This window comes from Simochromis diagramma, unplaced genomic scaffold (assembly GCF_900408965.1).
Source record: "Simochromis diagramma unplaced genomic scaffold, fSimDia1.1 OVJJ01000344.1, whole genome shotgun sequence".
NCBI classification, from domain to species: Eukaryota; Metazoa; Chordata; class Actinopteri; order Cichliformes; family Cichlidae; genus Simochromis; species Simochromis diagramma.
The window spans coordinates 1411916-1430104 of NW_024387375.1; the positions used below are offsets into that span (position 1 = coordinate 1411916).

The window sequence follows — 18189 nt, forward strand, 5'->3', positions numbered from 1 at the left end:
ATGTTCCATTAACTGCGTGCAGGGAGACATTTTTATGTGACTGAAAATATTCCAGCAATGATAAAATGGAATACCAGCGCTTTTCTGAGTGCTTTGTGCCTCAGAGATTTGGATTAGCGACATCCTGCTGTGTTTGAAGCCCAGTTTAGAAGACATTCCTAACACCCCACATGGTTATTCTTCAGAAAATTCAAACCATCAATAGCACCTATGCAGTTTCAGCAATCAGGGGGGAGTCATTTCACAACTCTGTAATGCTTCCAGGTGTAGAAATTCAGTCTCAGGTTACTCTTACAAAGCCCCAGAAAACCATCATCCCTGCTCCAACAGTAGCTGTTTATTCTTCCTTAATTCCTCTAGAGTCTGACAGCTTTTTGCATCCTCTGCACAAGACCTTGTCCCTCCATTAAAATCCTTTTCAATGCTTGCCCTACAATTGGTGAAATGGTGTTGACGTGAAGGCCATTACAAACACATTTACTTTCACAAATGCACATCTTTCAGCAACTGCAATAAACATCTGCTCATCAGCTAGACAAAAAAAAAAAAAAAAAAGAACTGTTACATTGCTGGTTTTTGACACACAGTTCATGGCTGTCAACATGACCTAAGCAAGCAGACTGAGTAATAATCAAAACAATATCACCAGCAGGAAACCTGCAATCAGCTCTTGCACAAAAATCCACAAAAAGCCAATTTTGAACAACAGAGCCTTTCTCATTCGACTCTGCAGCTTTGCGCATGTTAGGCTTAAATGTGAGTGTTGATTTTGGAGGCCAAATTTAACAAACTGCATCAACCCAGCATGGTTTGGATGGTTTTAAAACCAAGCTGTCCTGTTTCTTTCTGGGTTTTTAATTCGGAGAGAGAGACGATTGGTTCACTTTAAAAACACATAGTTGATATTATTCTATATGCCGCGTGACTCCTCATACCAGTATCGGTGAAAGGAATACAAGTGCTATGACCACAACAAAATGTTTACTGCCACACAGATTGGATATAAAGCATATACATACAAGGAATTACAGTAAAATAATGATAAACATACAGCTTTAAATTTATTTTTTATACAGCTTAAAGGGTAACTCATGGACTTAGTGCCTTTTCCTTCACTTTAACAGTTTAAGCTGTATAATTGACCATGACTGGCATCCAGACTAGATTCGGTGTTACAAAATCCAGCCAGTGAGTACACGCCCGAAACTGCGAATTTTAAGTTTCTTTCCACCCAAAGAAACATCCCCCCTGCACAGGATGAAAGAGAAAACAGCCTCCAGGTTTAAAGGGACAAGCAAACCACAATCTCATCTGAACATCAAGAATCATTTTGATTCCATCCCCTGACATTTGTTTAAAGCAAAGACTTACAAGCAACCGGCAATAGGTTATGAGTCTTAGGTAAAAAGAAAGAAAATCTATTTGAGGTAACGCAAACATGTATTTTTGTTTATATTTCCTGAGAGCCTAAACAACAGATTCTCATTCCTGGTCTTGTGTATGGTCACTGGCAGACAATGCTGTTGGCACACAGGCAGGAACAAATTGAAACTTGGGAGTGAAATACAAAATGCTTCTCTAAACAGCAGGGAGCAAGCACTCCAAGGAGAGAAAGCTAAACCCACCAACAATGGCTGCACCTGCTGAAAATTTATTTTCCCCTTATCCACATCACCCCTGCCAGCCACCAAAAATAGGAAATTAAGGTCCAAGTAGTGTGTACTTCACTGACATCAAGTTACGAGATTTCTAAATGATGAAGTCCGCGGTGCTTTGTGCAACTTCAAACAGCTACCTCCTGCTGTTCCCCCCTCGGGGATTCAAGTGCAAGTGCCTGATGCCTTTAAACAGTTGTATGGAGAAAAAAAAATGTTTTCAGAATTATGTGCAATTGCATCCAAGTAAAATTTACTGGCAACGGCAAAAGTAGTCGAGTTAGTCATTAAATCCCTATGTTTAGATTTTGTTTTGTGTTCCATTTGGTTGTTTTGTTGAGGATTGTACTGTGTTTAAAAGAAAACAAGAAAAACACAAAAACTCCAATTAGTGTGAAAAGGCTGACAGGCATGTTAAGCTAAGAAGAAAATGAGGCCTCAGTGAAGAGAGGTTAACCAAGAGGAGCAAACTGTCTGTGAAATTTAAAGTCAAGTCCTGGGAGAGATGGTCCCTCAATTGCCCTTTACTGGATGGCTGGAGAACACATTGAAATTCCAACCACTTCGACGTAAGTCAACAGCGCCACGGCCGATCTTGATCACAGAAAATGAAGTAATAGCCAATATAGTGCATAGTGTTACGCAGTGCTCTTAGGAATATGGTACTGTTTGTGCATGAGTGTGACGATGCATGTCTGTATAATCCTTGTCTCCACTGGTGGTAACGGAAGGTGCATATTTCTGATAACATTTCTAAATGCATCACAGTCTGATAGCATATTTCTGCACAAAGCAAGGTGGCGTCTATTTCCAGACACGGTGCAGACTTTAAAAAAGCGATAACCTTACAAGGAGATACAAAAAACTGCATTAAATTAAAAATGGAAATGAATCAATAAATGTTTAGTAGACTAGGCGTCAACAGGCATTGACATCAAGGCTAAAAGAAGTGACCTACTCAGAAACTTTTCTTTATCTTTGCTAATTGCTCAACGATAACAACTCAGACATTCTAGGAATGCAATGCTAAATTAGTCAAGCACCTTCTTAAAAGTGTCTGTGTCCTTTATCAGTGAGCAAAACCAGACAATGAATGATAAGCAATTCCACAGAACAGAGGAGGAACTACAAAACACAAAAAAACCCCACATTTGAATAGTTACATTTGGGCCACACATTCAGGGGAGGTAAGTATAATGTGATATAACATATAGCTGCTTCTGGGTTTCTACTGGGTCTGATTTATTTGCTGCTGCTTCAAAAATAATAATATACCATAACACATCTCTCTATTTGGGTTTTTGACATCCCAGTGTAATGCCAACAGCCACTTTATCCATCCCTTTGTACTCCACATACTTCAGAGTCATCATACATTGATGATACAGCTAAAGCTAAAATCTTCAACATGAATTCAAAGCCCTGTGGATTTGTCAGCTGCCGCCACCTTTTAAACTTCCTATTTCTCTAAATAACGGCTAACGTACATCTATGCTTGAAAAGTGGCTGCTTGTATGTACACAGTGTGCCATCGCTGTAACACAAAATCATAACCACCAAAGCTGCCGAGGTCTTTAAGTCTATAAGCTTTTCATAGGAATGATGAGAATCGATGGAGGTATTTAAAATAATAGTGTAAAAAGGAATAAAGTATAATATCTACCATGTACATAGAGGATGTAGTCGACATAAGCCTCTCCTACAGCATTGGACGCCACACAGCGGTAGGTGCCGTTGTAGGACTTGTTGAGGTTCTCGATGTAGAGATCAGAGCCGGTGACCACAGCATGAGGCGGCACATCCTCATCTACTCTCAGCCAGTTAATCTGATGGGGACTGGAGAGCACAAATACCACACACATCACTCAGCCTCTGTATATCCATCGTAGAAATCTGAAATAAAGGTCAAATCTGAGAATCTGAGAAGGGCCATTGGCAGGCCCTGTCTAATGATGTAGTTTATACAGCATGCTAACAACTGGTAACATTTAAATGGTACACTGAAATGTAAAGGTTAAGAGGGTATTTGGACTGGCGGGGAAAATGATATACAGTGGAAAATAGAAAATGAAACAGAAGTCTCAAGCACTGAAATGCATCCATACTCACTGTGGCTTTCCTTCAGCGATACATGTCAAATCCAGATTGTCACCCTCTCTGGTTAAACCTTCAGGATATGTCACCACGATCTTTACTTCTGGTTTATCTGGAAGTTAAAGAGATCAGTATTTACAATGCTTCAGTAATGTAAGCTATAATCCAGCTGACTTTCTTTCTCATACTTGCAGCTAAAGGGTGTGTTAAATGATTATTGCACTCTAAAGCGAAGCGCAGTGAGAAACAGACTTCTAAATGAAAGAAAAACAGTCAATAACGAAACATAGAAGAGTATGAAATGATTATAGATGTGCTCACTAGACATCCAGTCCGTCTGCAGTACCTTATAGTAAAATGGCTTTTTCCCCCCCCTCCTCTTATCAATGCTAGCCAAAGATTGCCAAAATGTCAAGCGGTTGCAGTCAAGCTTTCTCTTTTTCCTTGAAAGGTCAGACAAAACAGTTATCTTCTGAAAAAAAATTAATATTCTGCACAGACTACAAAAGGGTACCTTAACCTTTCTTTGATGTTTAACAGCGTAAGGCCGTGTGCATTACCTCTTCAATCAATTCACCATTTAAAGAACACCTAAACATCACTGATACCTGAGCAGAAACGTTTTCCCTTATGATTGCTGTATCTCTCAGGCCAAGGCACCATTACACTCTAAGAAACACCAGCTGTACGATAAAGCAGTCAAATACATGCGACACATCTACAGCATGAAGGTCTGAGGATACTACAAGTCTTTCTAAGACCGTATCGACTGCAAGTTATTTATTCCTGTGTGCGCACAGTTCATGCAGGAGTCGTGCAATATGGCAGTGTAATCTACATTGCAGCAGGGCGCAAGATCTACACTTGAACACGCTCAGCTATAACGCTGGGTTCAAGAGTCTGTTACTTCTTGCCACTCTGTCTTGCAAGTTTCCAGAGATGTAAAAGGAAAGTGTTTATTATATATTACATGTTTATTTGTGGGTTTTGCAAAGTTTGCACTTCCTTTGGAGAGATCTGGAAAAAGGAGGATGTACAGTCATGTGAAAAAGAATGTTTTTCACAGGACTCTCTGCAAAACTAAATATACCCTATGATGCAATGCGTTGCAGAACCACCTTTCGCTACAACAAGTTGAAGTAAGTTTTATCAGCCTCTCACTTTGTTGTGGAAGAATTTTGGCCAAGTTGCTTTGGTTTATTGAGGTTTGTGAGCATTTATTTAAGCATAGCTCTCTTAAGGTCTCACCCCAGCATTTCTGTTTTATGACCCATTTTCACCCAGCTTTGACTCTACAATTATTTGGTAAAAAGGACAGTGGCTGCAAAACAGTCCCAAATCATCAACCCTCCACCACCATGCTTGACAGTTGCTACGAGCTGTTTGTGCTGATATGCCGAGCCTAGTTTTCGCCAAAGGCTTTGCTGTGCTCTCTTAATTGCCCCTTGGGGATAAATAAAGTCTTTCTGATTCTGTGCTTTATGGCCAGATATCTCCACTTTGGTCTCGTCTGTCCAAACAAGATTATTCCAGAAGCCTTGCGGTTTGCTCAGATGCAACTTTGCGAATCGTATTTTTAGCGAGAAGAGGCTTTCTCTTGGCAACCCTTCCAAACGAGACATATTTGCTCAGTCTTATTTAAAAAAAAAAGCAGTCATGAACTTTAACATCTAAAATGCTAACTGAGGCCTGTAGAGTCTGAGATGTCGCTGTTGTTTTGATGTCCACTCACTTGAAGATTATGGCACTGTGTCGAGTCAACACACACCCACATACAAAAGTGCTAATGATCAGTTAATCAAGTGCTTCATGTTAGCATCACCTGGCTGCTGTTTCCTATGAAAGCTGTAAGGGTGTACTTAGTAGTTAACATTCCTTTTACACTGCTGTTGTTCACCGTGCAGTCAACCATAACGGCCCTTCCAGGTGGCTTCTGTCTGTGTTTACTTTCAAACTCCAACACAAACATTTGAAATAATTCATTACAAACATTTATGGCTAAGATTACCCACAGAACTCCAGATTAAGTGTACTAGGCTTATAATCACATTGATTTATATTATCTTATTAACCCTTTCCATTCATACAGGTGCCTTTACTGAGATTAGCCTGTGTGTGTTGCTAAAAATGTACTTTGTCATCATCTTTTGAAGGCTGAAGGAATTATTATTATTATGCTTTATTTATTTTTGCATGAAATTTTGTAAATGTGCAAGCAAGAATGTTTAGAACAGGTTCAAAAGATCATTGTTTCCAAGGTAGTAGTTTCTGCCCAATTTACAACTTTGACTAGGCGGACTCACTCTGGCCTGGTGATGCGAAGACTTGTGTACTTGTATTTCAGAATTTTCCCAAGTGTCTATTATCAATACAGCCCAAGGTTGTTCATTTTGTCCTCACAGTTGTAAGCATTTGAAAAATCAATACAGCCAAATTCTGTGCCCACTGCTCAACTGTGACAAAATAACCAACACTGTGGTGGATTCTAACTCTGGTAGAGGTATAAATATGCTTCTAGTAACTCTAAAAGAACCCTGTCAGTGCTCTTGCTTATCTGGCTGTGTAGGTTCTCTTATTCTTACATGTAGTATTTTTTACTTACTTTTTTTGCAATCAGAATCAAGTGTTACACCTGAAACATCTTAGGTGTGAAGTGAAATGAAGGACATCTGATATCAATGGCCCAGCCTCACTAATAAGCAGTTAACCCCTCAACTATCCCAGAAAAGAAACAGTTCCCGACACTGTCTGTGGGGCCTCGGTCTAGTTCTAGGCTCGAAAAGACTGAGTTTTGGGTCACTCACAAAGTACTTCCAAGTGTCTTTGAGCCAGGAGGTCCTTTACAGCTGGGTGGTCAATGATGCAGTCCACTGGCATTCCATCATCCTCCTTGGTGACAGAAAATCTTACCCGGCTGGTAACAGTAAACATCCTGTCATACGTCTCCTCAACTGTTGTTTCACCTGGAAAACCATCACAGGGATGACAGGAAGAGAAAGTTAATGGCGAAACAGGTCAAAAACAAATCTGAACTCCTGCAGCAGCAGCAGCAGCAGTCTGCACTGGCTTTAATGAGCAAATAGTCAAAGCTATTAAGAGAGCATTACCTGTCAAAGAGGACTACTTTCAGATGGCATTTACATTTAATTTATGATTCAGTGATGTGGTGCCCAGGCGAGACTTTAGGGGATTCAAGAGTCCGAAGGCCTTCGATTCTGACGAGAGCAGCGAGGAGCGGCTGGGTCATATCCAGCCTGATAATGAAGGCTTCTGCTGCTCGAGGGTTGAGCATTGTTGGGGCTAACCCTGCAGTAATCTGCTGCCCACTAGGCCCTAGGCTGTCAGAAGGGCATTCATTTAGAGAGCATTACAATGCCACAGGGGCATTGCATTAGCTGCAGTGCTGAGTGTGATGGTTTACTCGCACTTAATGAAGTGAGGAAATAATTACAGCCCCACACTGACCTGCAGCACACTTCCATTTCAGCCTTGTCACAGGGGAGCTGTGCCGGACTCGGTGAGGGCAAAACACTGTTGTTCCACAGTTGATGATCACCAATACACATATATGCGGCCTCTTGATGGATATTAACCCCATGTAACATATACGCACCAACCCAAGACCTGCCTACATAACATTTAAAGTACTGGGAGCAGTAAGTGGTCAATGCACTTGTGGGCATTAAATTTGACCACACCGCCAGCTGCAATGAGGAAACAGGCAGTCGAAAAAGTGCACTGACCATTTGAAAAGGGTAAGTAAGTAATAACAGTAATAACAGCAGGAATACAGTGTGTCAGTGTGAAGAGGCTGCATTTAAAAAAAGGGTTTCATCTAAACAACAGCGATCTTGCTAGCCTGCACAAAAATGCGTAAAAGTGTTGCAGCATGTGTTTGTGCCCTGCAGTGGGTAAAGGTGAAGGTTCTTTGATTAATCATGTGTACTACTACATCTCAGCTTCCATGTGGACATGCTCACTCTATTTTAGACCACTCAACTGATCTGGTCTTAAAAGACATCTGATTAGAACCTGATATCAGAGCCAAGAGGAGGTGCAGGAGTCTCATTCCCTTGCAGACCACTTGAATTACAATATGCTGCAGGGTTTTAGTGGGTTTTTGGTCCAGTGATGCCAAAAGCATGGTGCCTACTCCAGCTTAATTATGCCATTTAACTTCACTCGAAAAAGCACCACAACAGCAGTAAATGAGTTTATCCCAAACATCTTTAGTTAAAGTTGAGTCCTGTGATCAGTGGGTACTTGTTCCTTTCCAAATAAGAGCAAAAAAAAAGTCAATTAAGAGCTGTATTGTCACCATACAATCACAAGGTCAATGAGGGCATTTCCAAGCACACCTGCCAGGAGCAGCGCCCTGCGCGCCAAAGAGTTGGGTGAAGTGGAGTGTAAACTGAAGAGATGCGGTGATTAGCCATTTTTCTCTCGGCCAGTCGCACTAATTGCCTCATAAAATCACAGTGAAGCATTTAGAGCGTGCGATAACAACAATCACGGCAGTTTACGTTATGTTTGTGTCGAATAAAATGTTGGTTTGCAATCTCTGACAGGGTGTACAATATCAATTTGAGGCATGTCAAATCGTAAATAGAAAGGTGCATACAGTATGAGAGAAGATGCTTTAAAAACATGACAACCTTGTCCTGGCCAAAGAAAAGTGTGTCTCTATGTGTGAGAGTTTGCGTGTGTGTGTTTTCAAGCTTCATTCAAAACTCACTTACAAAATTGGCTGGTGTATCCTGTGTCACACCATGTCGTATTGTGAATGGTTGGTGTGTGGCCATGGGTCGTAGCAACAGTCACACTGTGAGATTTTGTTTTATTTTGTTTTTAAATTCTGGCACTCTGGTGCCTTGGTGGAAAAATTCAACTTGGCCAGTAGCAGACACAGGCTCTCACAGATCTCACAGGCTACCAACATTTAAGACTGATGAATAACAGTCTTACCAGGTTTCATAATTGAACAGTGTAAAGAAAACTTGATGAAAATGTTTCAGGATTTGACACCATAAATTAAATATATGGTTGGAATTCTTTAAATACAATGTAAAAGCCTTAGCCAACCCCTTATTTCTTTATATTTTGTAAGAACTTGAAAATGCACAAACATAAATGCAAATACAGCATATAAGGCAAAAAACAGACTTTCCACAATTCTGACAAGTATGAAAGTCAATATTTGGCATGATCACTTTCATTCTACAGCACAGCATGAACTCTCTTAGGCGGGCGTTCTTGTAATTTCTTTAAGTAATCCTTAGGAATAGTTCTCCAGACTTCTTGAAGGACATTCAAAGCTCTTCTTTGGATTTTGGCTGTCTTTTGCTCTCATGTCTGTCAAGATGATCCCACACTGCTTCACTGATGTTGAGGTCCAGGCTTTGGAGAGGCCACTGTGTGTTTTTCTATCCGGGTATGCTTTTACTGCATTGGCAGTGTTTTTAGAATCATTGTCATGCTGAAAAATGAAGTCATTGCCAATCAGACACATTCCAGAGGATATTTCATGGTGGTTTACAATTTGATTTTCCATGCTCATAATTCCATCAATTTTAACAAGATCTGTTTACCACTGGCTTTAATGCAGCTCCAAAGCCTAAAAACCTCCAGATGGCTGTAAGACAGTGACTATTGTACCTCTTTCCTGACCTCCACCATGCATGTTGACAGTGATTTCAACCAAACTTTTCATTTTTGAATTGATCACTCCATATGAACTGTTGCCACCGATTTTCAGTCCAATTCTTGTGTAATTTGGGATACCTTAGCCTTTTAGTTTTGATAGCCACCCTTCCACTGAGACCATTTCTGATGAGGCTTCAGTGAACATTAGATGGATCAGATGATGCTCTCAGGCTGTGTTTCAGATCTTTGCTGGAATTTGTCCCATTTCTTAAGGGTATGCCCTTTAGATACTATCCATCTGCTGTAAGACTGACACTTATTTGTCCACCACTTATCCAGTTTCCTCAATGTTTTAATGACACACTGCACAAGTGCATAACATCTGCAAAGTATTTTTAGTTAATAGTTCTTTGGGAATGCAAACATCTATTTTATGCCTGTCAAACTGTGTTATCTTTGGCATTTGTCATAGATCGAACTAAAGAAATGGGAACAAATGATGCGGTTTTGTAACAGGCTGCTAGTAAAGTACTTAAAGATACAATTTAATATTGATTCTTTGCTAAGTTGCCTGTTATGTGCAGATGCAACACACGTCATCCCTTGAGTTAGGAGGCTTTTTTATTAAATTATTTATTGAATGATTTATAGGTCAGCGTTAAACCGCTTAATAAATAATAAAAAAATTGCTCTGAAAATTGGACTGGACTAAAAATGACTGGAACAGGCAGCCAGTGCCTAAAGAAAAACTGAAATGCCTTCAGAAATTCTGGAGAACTGTTGTTCAAAGACACTTAAAAGAATTACAACAAGGTCTGGCAGCAAAATATAAAGAAATGACTAAGCTTCGCACAGTACAGTTTTTCTTTATAAAGAGATTAAATGATCAATAAATACGTGAAATCGTGGCAAATCTATGGAGTATCACACATAAAATAATGAACTAATCAAATTAAGTTGTAATTGGTGCCCATCTAATTTTTTATAATCATTTTAGGCTAATTGCATTTTGTGGGAAATAATCAGCTGGATAGCAAAAACTTGTAGAGTGATGACATAATTTGATGAATTGATTGATGTGATTTTATAGAAATTTTTAGAAAATAATAGAAGCAGTGGGCGGGTGGGTGCAGGGGGGCTCAGCCCCAGTGCAGGTGCATCGGCCCAACTAGGGGGCCCTCTAACTGGTGGGGAGGTTGTTATATCTTTGCAGGTGGTCTCCTCTCTACAGGAGCTCACTCTGCAGATGGGGGGAGAGACATAGGAGAGGTGGAGAATGAACTCAACCTGGGTGTCTATTGTCCTGTGTAGTTTGGGAGATGATTGGATGATGGGGTGGGTGCAGTTTTCTCTGGGGTGGAGTCGGGTGGGCTGCCCCGGACTCTGTGGGGCTGGGCGGTGCTGCTGCTGCGGGCCCCGGTCCGGATGGGCCTGGGCCCCCTTGCCCTGGTGGGTTCCAGAGTGTGGGGGTGCCTACTGGGGTCAGCAGGGGGAGCTGGCCCCAGGGAGGGGCCGCTTGCCGCTCCCTTTCTTCCCTCCCCATCCTCAGCTGCCTCCCTATTCCCGCTCTACCACACCCACCCACACACGCAGGGCTTGGGGTGCAAGTATGTCACCAGGGTGCAGGGGAGGCACTCCCCCTCTGTCCCTTTCTAGACATCCACATTACTCACACTCTCACATAACACATACATATAGGGCCTTGGGGGTGGGCACGTTTTACAGCATCCAGAGGATGGTCGGTGTACTCCAACCCACCTCTGGCGCTGGTGCCCTACCCTCAATTTTAAATGCATTTAGACACTAAGGGTTTTCGGGAAGAGCCGTGCTGCTCTCTGAGAGGAAGCTAGTACCATGCTCTCCTGAGTTTTAAATGCACTTTAGAACAGCACACAGCAACACTACATATGAGCGGGCGTAGGGAGGTTTGAGGTCTTCACTCACCCCGGTTCTGTTAGCCGTCAGGGCTGGGGGGCTGGGAGGAGGTGCTGGCCGTCAAACTGGGGTCTGGGATGCGGGGCCTCCCTGCTACTGCAGATAAGGAGGTGGTCCTCTTGCCTCCACCCCAGAGAGAAGGGTTACATCTCCTGGGTCTAGGTGCGGCTTGCCCCTCTGGGGGCGGGGGTACCTGGACCTGGGATATAGAGTATGTTTGGGGAGTGCGACTGTCTGTGCAGTGTCTATTTGTGTCTGTCTACACGTTAGGTGAGTGCTGAGTATTTGGTTGTGCATATGGGGTGGGAATGCACGTTTGTGTCCGCGTGCGCCTGTTCGTCTGTGTCTATATGTCAGGTTGGGTCTTAGACTCAACCTCTCTGGGCACATCTCAGGCCCTCTAAAGTACGGAGGCCTATCTCCCCTCACCACACTCCCTGCCGGTGGCTGATGCCCTCAGACGTTGGTGTGTTGGTGGTCCTTGTCGTCTGGGGCTGGGCGCTCATGTATGTACCGGCTCACTCCTGGTGGCCGATTGGCGGGGCCGGGCGCCTGTGGCCTGGCTGGGCCCCTTCCGGGGGGTGGGATGCCCTCAGGCCTCTGGCCTCTGGGCCTGAAGCTCGGTCCTCTCTGGCACAGCTGGCTGCTGGCAGAGCCCGCGGGCACGCCACTGCAACCCCCTCTGACCTCTGCACCGTAGCTGCGGGGTGACCTCTCGTTTGGGGCTCTACTCAGCTCTTCCCAGGAGGGTGGCACGGTTCCTCCCCCTTTGGTGGTCCTCCTCGGGTCCTTGTACTCTGGGGCCTCTGGATATCTGGGGCCTGGATCTCCTCCATACCTGCTTCATACCCTGGTGGACGGGGCTGTGGCTCCCCACACTCCCTAGCAGATCGTTACATGGAGAAACCTTTGGAATACAAGCATGCTGATCCACACAGGTATGCACACAGGTGTACACACGGGTGTTCACAGACGCGGACTACACCTTTCTTGGCTGCTGCCTCAAAGCACATTGTGCGCTGTCTATCTTGCGTGCTGCACAATATCGTTTATTATTTAGTATCTACTGTTATCTACTGCTAGCTAGTTTATTGTGATGGTGCTGTTTTTTTTATTATGTTGCTCTTTGTTGTTTGCTTTCTCTTCTGTTTTTTTTCTCCATACAGGTGATCCAGGTGTTTTGTTTGTTTTGTTTTTTTTCTTTCTTCCCCCCCTTCTCACCGTCTCTTCTCCCCTTTGGTTTTCTTTCTCTCCCTCTCTTTCTTTCATTCTCTCTCCCTGTCCTATCCCCCAGTCATGTCTATCCCGTTTGTAGCAACTGAAAATAAAATAAATTCATAATTATAATAAAGGTCAATCAAATGGACCAATATGGCAAGGCCATGATGATCCACTTGGTAAAATAAATCCGCTTGGCATCTTTCTTGGCCTTAAGACAACAATTCTGATGGCTAAAGATCCAAACGGGACACAAAAAAAGAAAAAGAAAAAAAAAATTGCTCTGAAAATTGGACTGGACTAAAAATGACTGGAACAGGCAGCCAGTGCCTAAAGAAAAACTGAAATGCCTTCAGAAATTCTGGAGAACTGTTGTTCAAAGACACTTAAAAGAATTACAACAAGGTCTGGCAGCAAAATATAAAGAAATGACTAAGCTTCGCACAGTACAGTTTTTCTTTATAAAGAGATTAAATGATCAATAAATACGTGAAATCGTGGCAAATCTATGGAGTATCACACATAAAATAATGAACTAATCAAATTAAGTTGTAATTGGTGCCCATCTAATTTTTTATAATCATTTTAGGCTAATTGCATTTTGTGGGAAATAATCAGCTGGATAGCAAAAACTTGTAGAGTGATGACATAATTTGATGAATTGATTGATGTGATTTTATAGAAATTTTTAGAAAATAATAGAATGAATTATATTAAAACACCACTGCCAATGCTGTTCACTTTATGTGATCGAGCAAATGGGCTCTGACCCAGAGGTGGGCATGTGGGGCCACAGGCCGACTACAGGAATGCCACTTTAGTCTGAGACACATTGAGCGTGAGCGCCTGGAGAGAGGACAGCAGTTTTAAATCTTTGCATTATTGGCCACTTATGTCAACTAACATAAACCCAGCTCTTAAATCATATGGCACACTGCTTTTTAGAGAAATCTTGTGTGTTGTATCAGAATTTTTTAAGCTTTTTGAACGTCATTTCAGGTGAAGCTGTGTCTCTACATTATACATGTCAGGTAAAATTACCATTTGACTCTGTGACTGACACTCTTAGTGTGATAAAGGCAGTGTTTCTGTATTTTTTTTATTCTAAGATAAGCAGTTCAACTTTTTTTGTCAACCTAACAACAGAAATGAATCTGACACCCTCGTGACACCTGCTTTTTATGCCTTGGTTGCCTTGCCTTGAATCTTGATTTAATCGTTGAATTTATTATTAAAAACAGCTTTTGCAATTAGTTCTGTCAGAAACGCTAAAGGTAATGAGCTAGCTTGATGTTTGCTCCAACAGTAGTTAGCTTATGAAGCAGATGTGAATCCTATGTGAATAGTTGTGATAGAAGAGGTACGATATGTGTGAGTTTTTTTGTAGAACTACTGAAAATCCAGTTATTGGCTGATGTAACTGATGATTCAAGTAAAAACAAATGTGTTTTTATGTCATTTTATTTTCTTCTGCTTTTTTGTGGTACGTAACAACCTCTCCGCCTTAAAAAAAAGAAGAAGAGCTGTCTCTGTGCAATGTCAAGAGGACTTTCTGCCAAATTAGCCCCAATCCGCCTTGTGTAACTGTGTCTGCCTGAAAGTCCCATGGTGTTGTGTCTTTCATTTGACAGTACAAAATACCAAAGGGACAGGCAACACTTTTCAAGGTCAGGAAAATAGCACCACTTACCCTTGTCTTGGCATTTTCATGAAGAAAAGCGTCTTTAATTTGACTTCTACGATCAGTTCTGCTTTGTTTCGAGTCTTCTTATTAAATTCTTTTAAAACGAAAACCAGTAGAAAATCATGGGGAAACAAAGTTCTGCACCGCATCTTGACAACTCATACAGAGTTATTAACGATGTACAGGCCAACCAACGCTTGTCAATTACCAGTGTCATCCAAGACCCAGATGAGGAAAACAACCGTGGATCAGGTCATGGAAGGACTCAAATCTGAATGCAGAGGAGATTTGAGAGTTGCAGCAGAGATGTCAAATCAAACGCTCTTGTGAGCATCGAGCACTGATCAATCCCAGTGCAATCAAGCATAACCGCTTCTCAGGGTGACATTTTCTTTCAGTCAGTTTCTAACCCGGGTCTTCTGCCTGCCAACACACTGCAGAGCCACCAGTGATCAAGCTCTTTCGGCGAGGCTTAGACAGTAAACTGCTAGAGGTATTTCGATTAGCAATGCAGAGAAAATGAAAATGATAAAGATTTTTAGCTTGCTCCGTTCACTCGATATAAGATAAGGCGAGTTACGCTGGGGACCCTGGAGATGTAAGGAAAATACACTGTGAGTGACTTAACTTGTACAGTAAGCAGTCGGGGCTCCTGTGACGCAAAGCACAAAGAAGTGATTAAAATGCTTTAAACCCTCGGTGTTCAATTGCTACAATTTGTCAAAATTGATACTCTGAGACACAACACATATTTTAAGATTCAGTGTGACTTACAGTTACCAAGGATATCATTATCTCAGATGTCACCGTAAATAAACATCCATAAATTTGCTTAGAAATCAGAAACAGAAAGACACTGCTCATTACTCCAGAACCTGTCTGAGAATTGCCAGGTTTTTAAATTACTCTTGTTTCTGCATCCATTACAATAAAGAACATCCATCAATCCATTTCCTTAACTGCTTATCCAATTCAGGGTCTGGAGCCGATCCCAGCTGACAGGGTATGCCCTGGGCAGGTCTCTGAGGCCACCACAGGGCACAATAAGGAACAGATAATAATTAATTTGGTGGAAATTTAATGGTGCCAATTTGCCACAAGATAAGCAAGATAAGTGGTTAAAAGATCTTTGATAGCTCAAAGGACAAAGCAGGTGTTGACATATATAGAAAGCATTGCGGTAGCTATACGTCATTACGGTGATACTGAAATGTACTCGAGCTTACAAGCAGTGAAAAATAGATTATTTGACCTGTATTGGGAATTTATTAAAACATTTTAAAAGCAGCTCTTTTGATGTAATATTGATGTAATATTGTCGAATGTAATTTTTTGTTATTTAGATGCCAAGATGTTCAGTAACAAAAGTGGACAGAATAGCATTACATACCAAAAAAAAAGGTAAACCTTGACTTTGGAATAGTTGCTCATATAAGTTCCAAAAGTCAAAAATAAACCAGCTCAAGTGCTTCAAATTAAAAACAAGGGCAAAAAAATTAATAACGTTTTATTTTATCAGTTAAGATATTCAAATTTTTCAAAATGATTTTTTAAACTGTATATTAATTCAAAATCTTTCAAAGTTGAATTTGAAAGTTCAGCTTTTGAGTTTTTAGTGTGTTTTCAATAAATGGAATATTTCAAATTCATTATAAAATGCAAAGCCTGCTGCTTTTCAAAGCTCCTCTTAAATCTTCCGCGTGTGGCGTCACATGATCGCCTGTAAATTTGAAAAAAAAAAAAAAAAAGCATTAAAACATTAAATGCAGCTGTCCAAGAGAACAGATCTCTTCCTGTACTCAGCAGACGAGCACTCGGCTCCACTACATTTGAAATAACACTGCAGATGTCATTTATGTTAACAAGCATTTTGTGTGCTGAGTCTCTCGCAGGCCACAGCCCATCAGTCCCGTACCTGCCAGCATGATAAATGGTTGCAGAAGCAATTCGGCCAATTTGAAAGAGTGTGTAAATTAGGCCAAGGATTTCTTTATTACCGGCACGACTGTCTTGCCCACATACATACGTAAGACAAACATGATCAGAGAGATTCTATAAAACCACTGAGATGTGTGCATCTGAATCTCAATCTGAGCGGGAGCTAATGAATTGTTTAGCACGTCCATAATGAGAAGTGATTTGTGTTTCCTTGGGTACAGGAGGACGTGACTTTCTGGCTTTCTTTATGTATCCACTGCCACTATGGATTAGCCCTGCTCAGCATGTCAGGGGCATTTCACTGATCTAACCATCCTGTTGTCTCTTCTTTCCTTACACAACACTCAACAACTCATAAACAGAAATTGACTTCGACTCCTGTAGGGAACACTGGAGGCACAGATGGCATTTAGCTTCAGATTCACTCTTGTCTAAATATTTCATCTCTCAACAAGCCAAATGAATCCTCTCCATTCTAATACATATATAATTTGACAACAAGCTCAGAGACATCCACTCTGTGTAAATATGATATGACTAAAACGAATATCTCCCTAGTTGTATAATAAGTATATCATGAATAATTGATGACCCCCTAATCATAACAGAGAGGTAATAAGGCTTTCTCACCACTCCACATTACATCCCTGTTTCTGAGCAGCCTACAGCCGGCCTTAGGCGGAAAATGCATGGAGGAGAAATGTGCAAATAACCATGTTTGCTATGTATGGATGGTTTAAAGAAAATACAAAGATGTAGAGTTTAGTAGCTTTAGAAAACATATTCCATCAGGAGACGGAGTGTAACCAGTAAATATTTAAGCAATTTTAAATCTGAACTTGGATCTGTGAAATGAAAATTACAGTATGAAAATGCCTTTAAGGCAAATGTTTTCGAAAATTTATGAGAAAAATAACACAGGCCCGAATTGCAGGTCTTGCAGTTGCGGTTGCATAGTTTGTTGATTACACAGTGGAGCTGAGCAGGCAGCTCAGGCTGAAGGACGGGTGGGAGGGGGGTTACACACAAGAAAAAAAAAAAGAAAGAAAGCAAGCACTGTCTTTCTGCAGCTGTGTATGCCAGACTGGATTATCTTCTTATATGTGTCAGTCAACATAATCAGTACAACACACATTAATGTTTTGGAGTAGAATTCCGTTTTATTCACAGAAGAAGTGCCTGGAGCATGTGAAGCAAACTGGGTGAGGCTGTTATTCTACTGACCTGTCAGTTCTTCCTCCCCTTTCATCCATCTGATGTAGGCGGCTGGCTTGCCGCCAATGGCTGTGCAGGTGAGCTCCGTCTCGTTCCCCTCGCTGACCACGTCCTCGCGGCTCTCGATGATTGGGCTGCCTGGCGGGACTGACCCAGAACAATGGCAGAGGCAGCACATAGACACACAGACAAAAATCTATTAAAACTTTACAATAAAGTTTCAAATACTTAAATACTGGGTAAAGTCACTATTCCTCACTATTAGTAAGCTACCTGTTCATATTGATCGTCAGTGAATACATAAGTTTCAGCTTTTACTGATTTACAGTGCTCTCCATAACAGTTGGGACGATGATACATTTTTTGTAGTTTTGCATCTGTGCACCATCACAATAAATTAATCAGTCAATATGTGATGGAAGCACACAAACTTAACAAACTGGTTATACACAGTTCCCCATTTTCAAAATCAATATAAACATAAAGACTCTTTGTACTTGGATGGAAAAACTTTTAGAACCCACGGACATCACAAAGTGTTGTTTCCCCCTTGAGATGCTCCGCTACCCCTTTACTGCAGCCACCTTTGTATCAAATAATGGAAAAGCATGCTCTGTTGAGCTCAGATCATGTGACTGATTTGGCCATTGAACAATATCCCATTTCTTTACCTTAAGAAACTCTTGGGTTGCTTTTGCAGTACGCTTTGGGTCATTTGTACTGATCAGTCTGCAGCATTTGGTTGAATCTCTTCTATCAGCAGTCGCATCATCACAATGCTGCCCCCACTATGTCTAACAGGTTTCA

The 18189-nt window shown here is 41.4% G+C and overlaps 1 protein-coding gene across 3 annotated transcripts in view; it reads right to left on the reverse strand.

Annotated features, from left to right (window-relative positions):
• The window catches only part of cadm1b (cell adhesion molecule 1b), a 165875-nt gene that overhangs the window by 22101 nt on the left and 125585 nt on the right, over positions 1–18189 (reverse strand). For all 3 annotated transcript variants that reach the window (XM_040009224.1, XM_040009225.1, XM_040009223.1), the window contains 4 exons: positions 17392–17529; positions 6554–6712; positions 3765–3861; positions 3319–3491 (listed from right to left, as the gene is read on the reverse strand). In XM_040009224.1, the coding sequence (XP_039865158.1) occupies positions 3319–3491; positions 3765–3861; positions 6554–6712; positions 17392–17529 (567 nt within the window). The remainder of the gene's footprint in view (positions 1–3318; positions 3492–3764; positions 3862–6553; positions 6713–17391; positions 17530–18189) is intronic.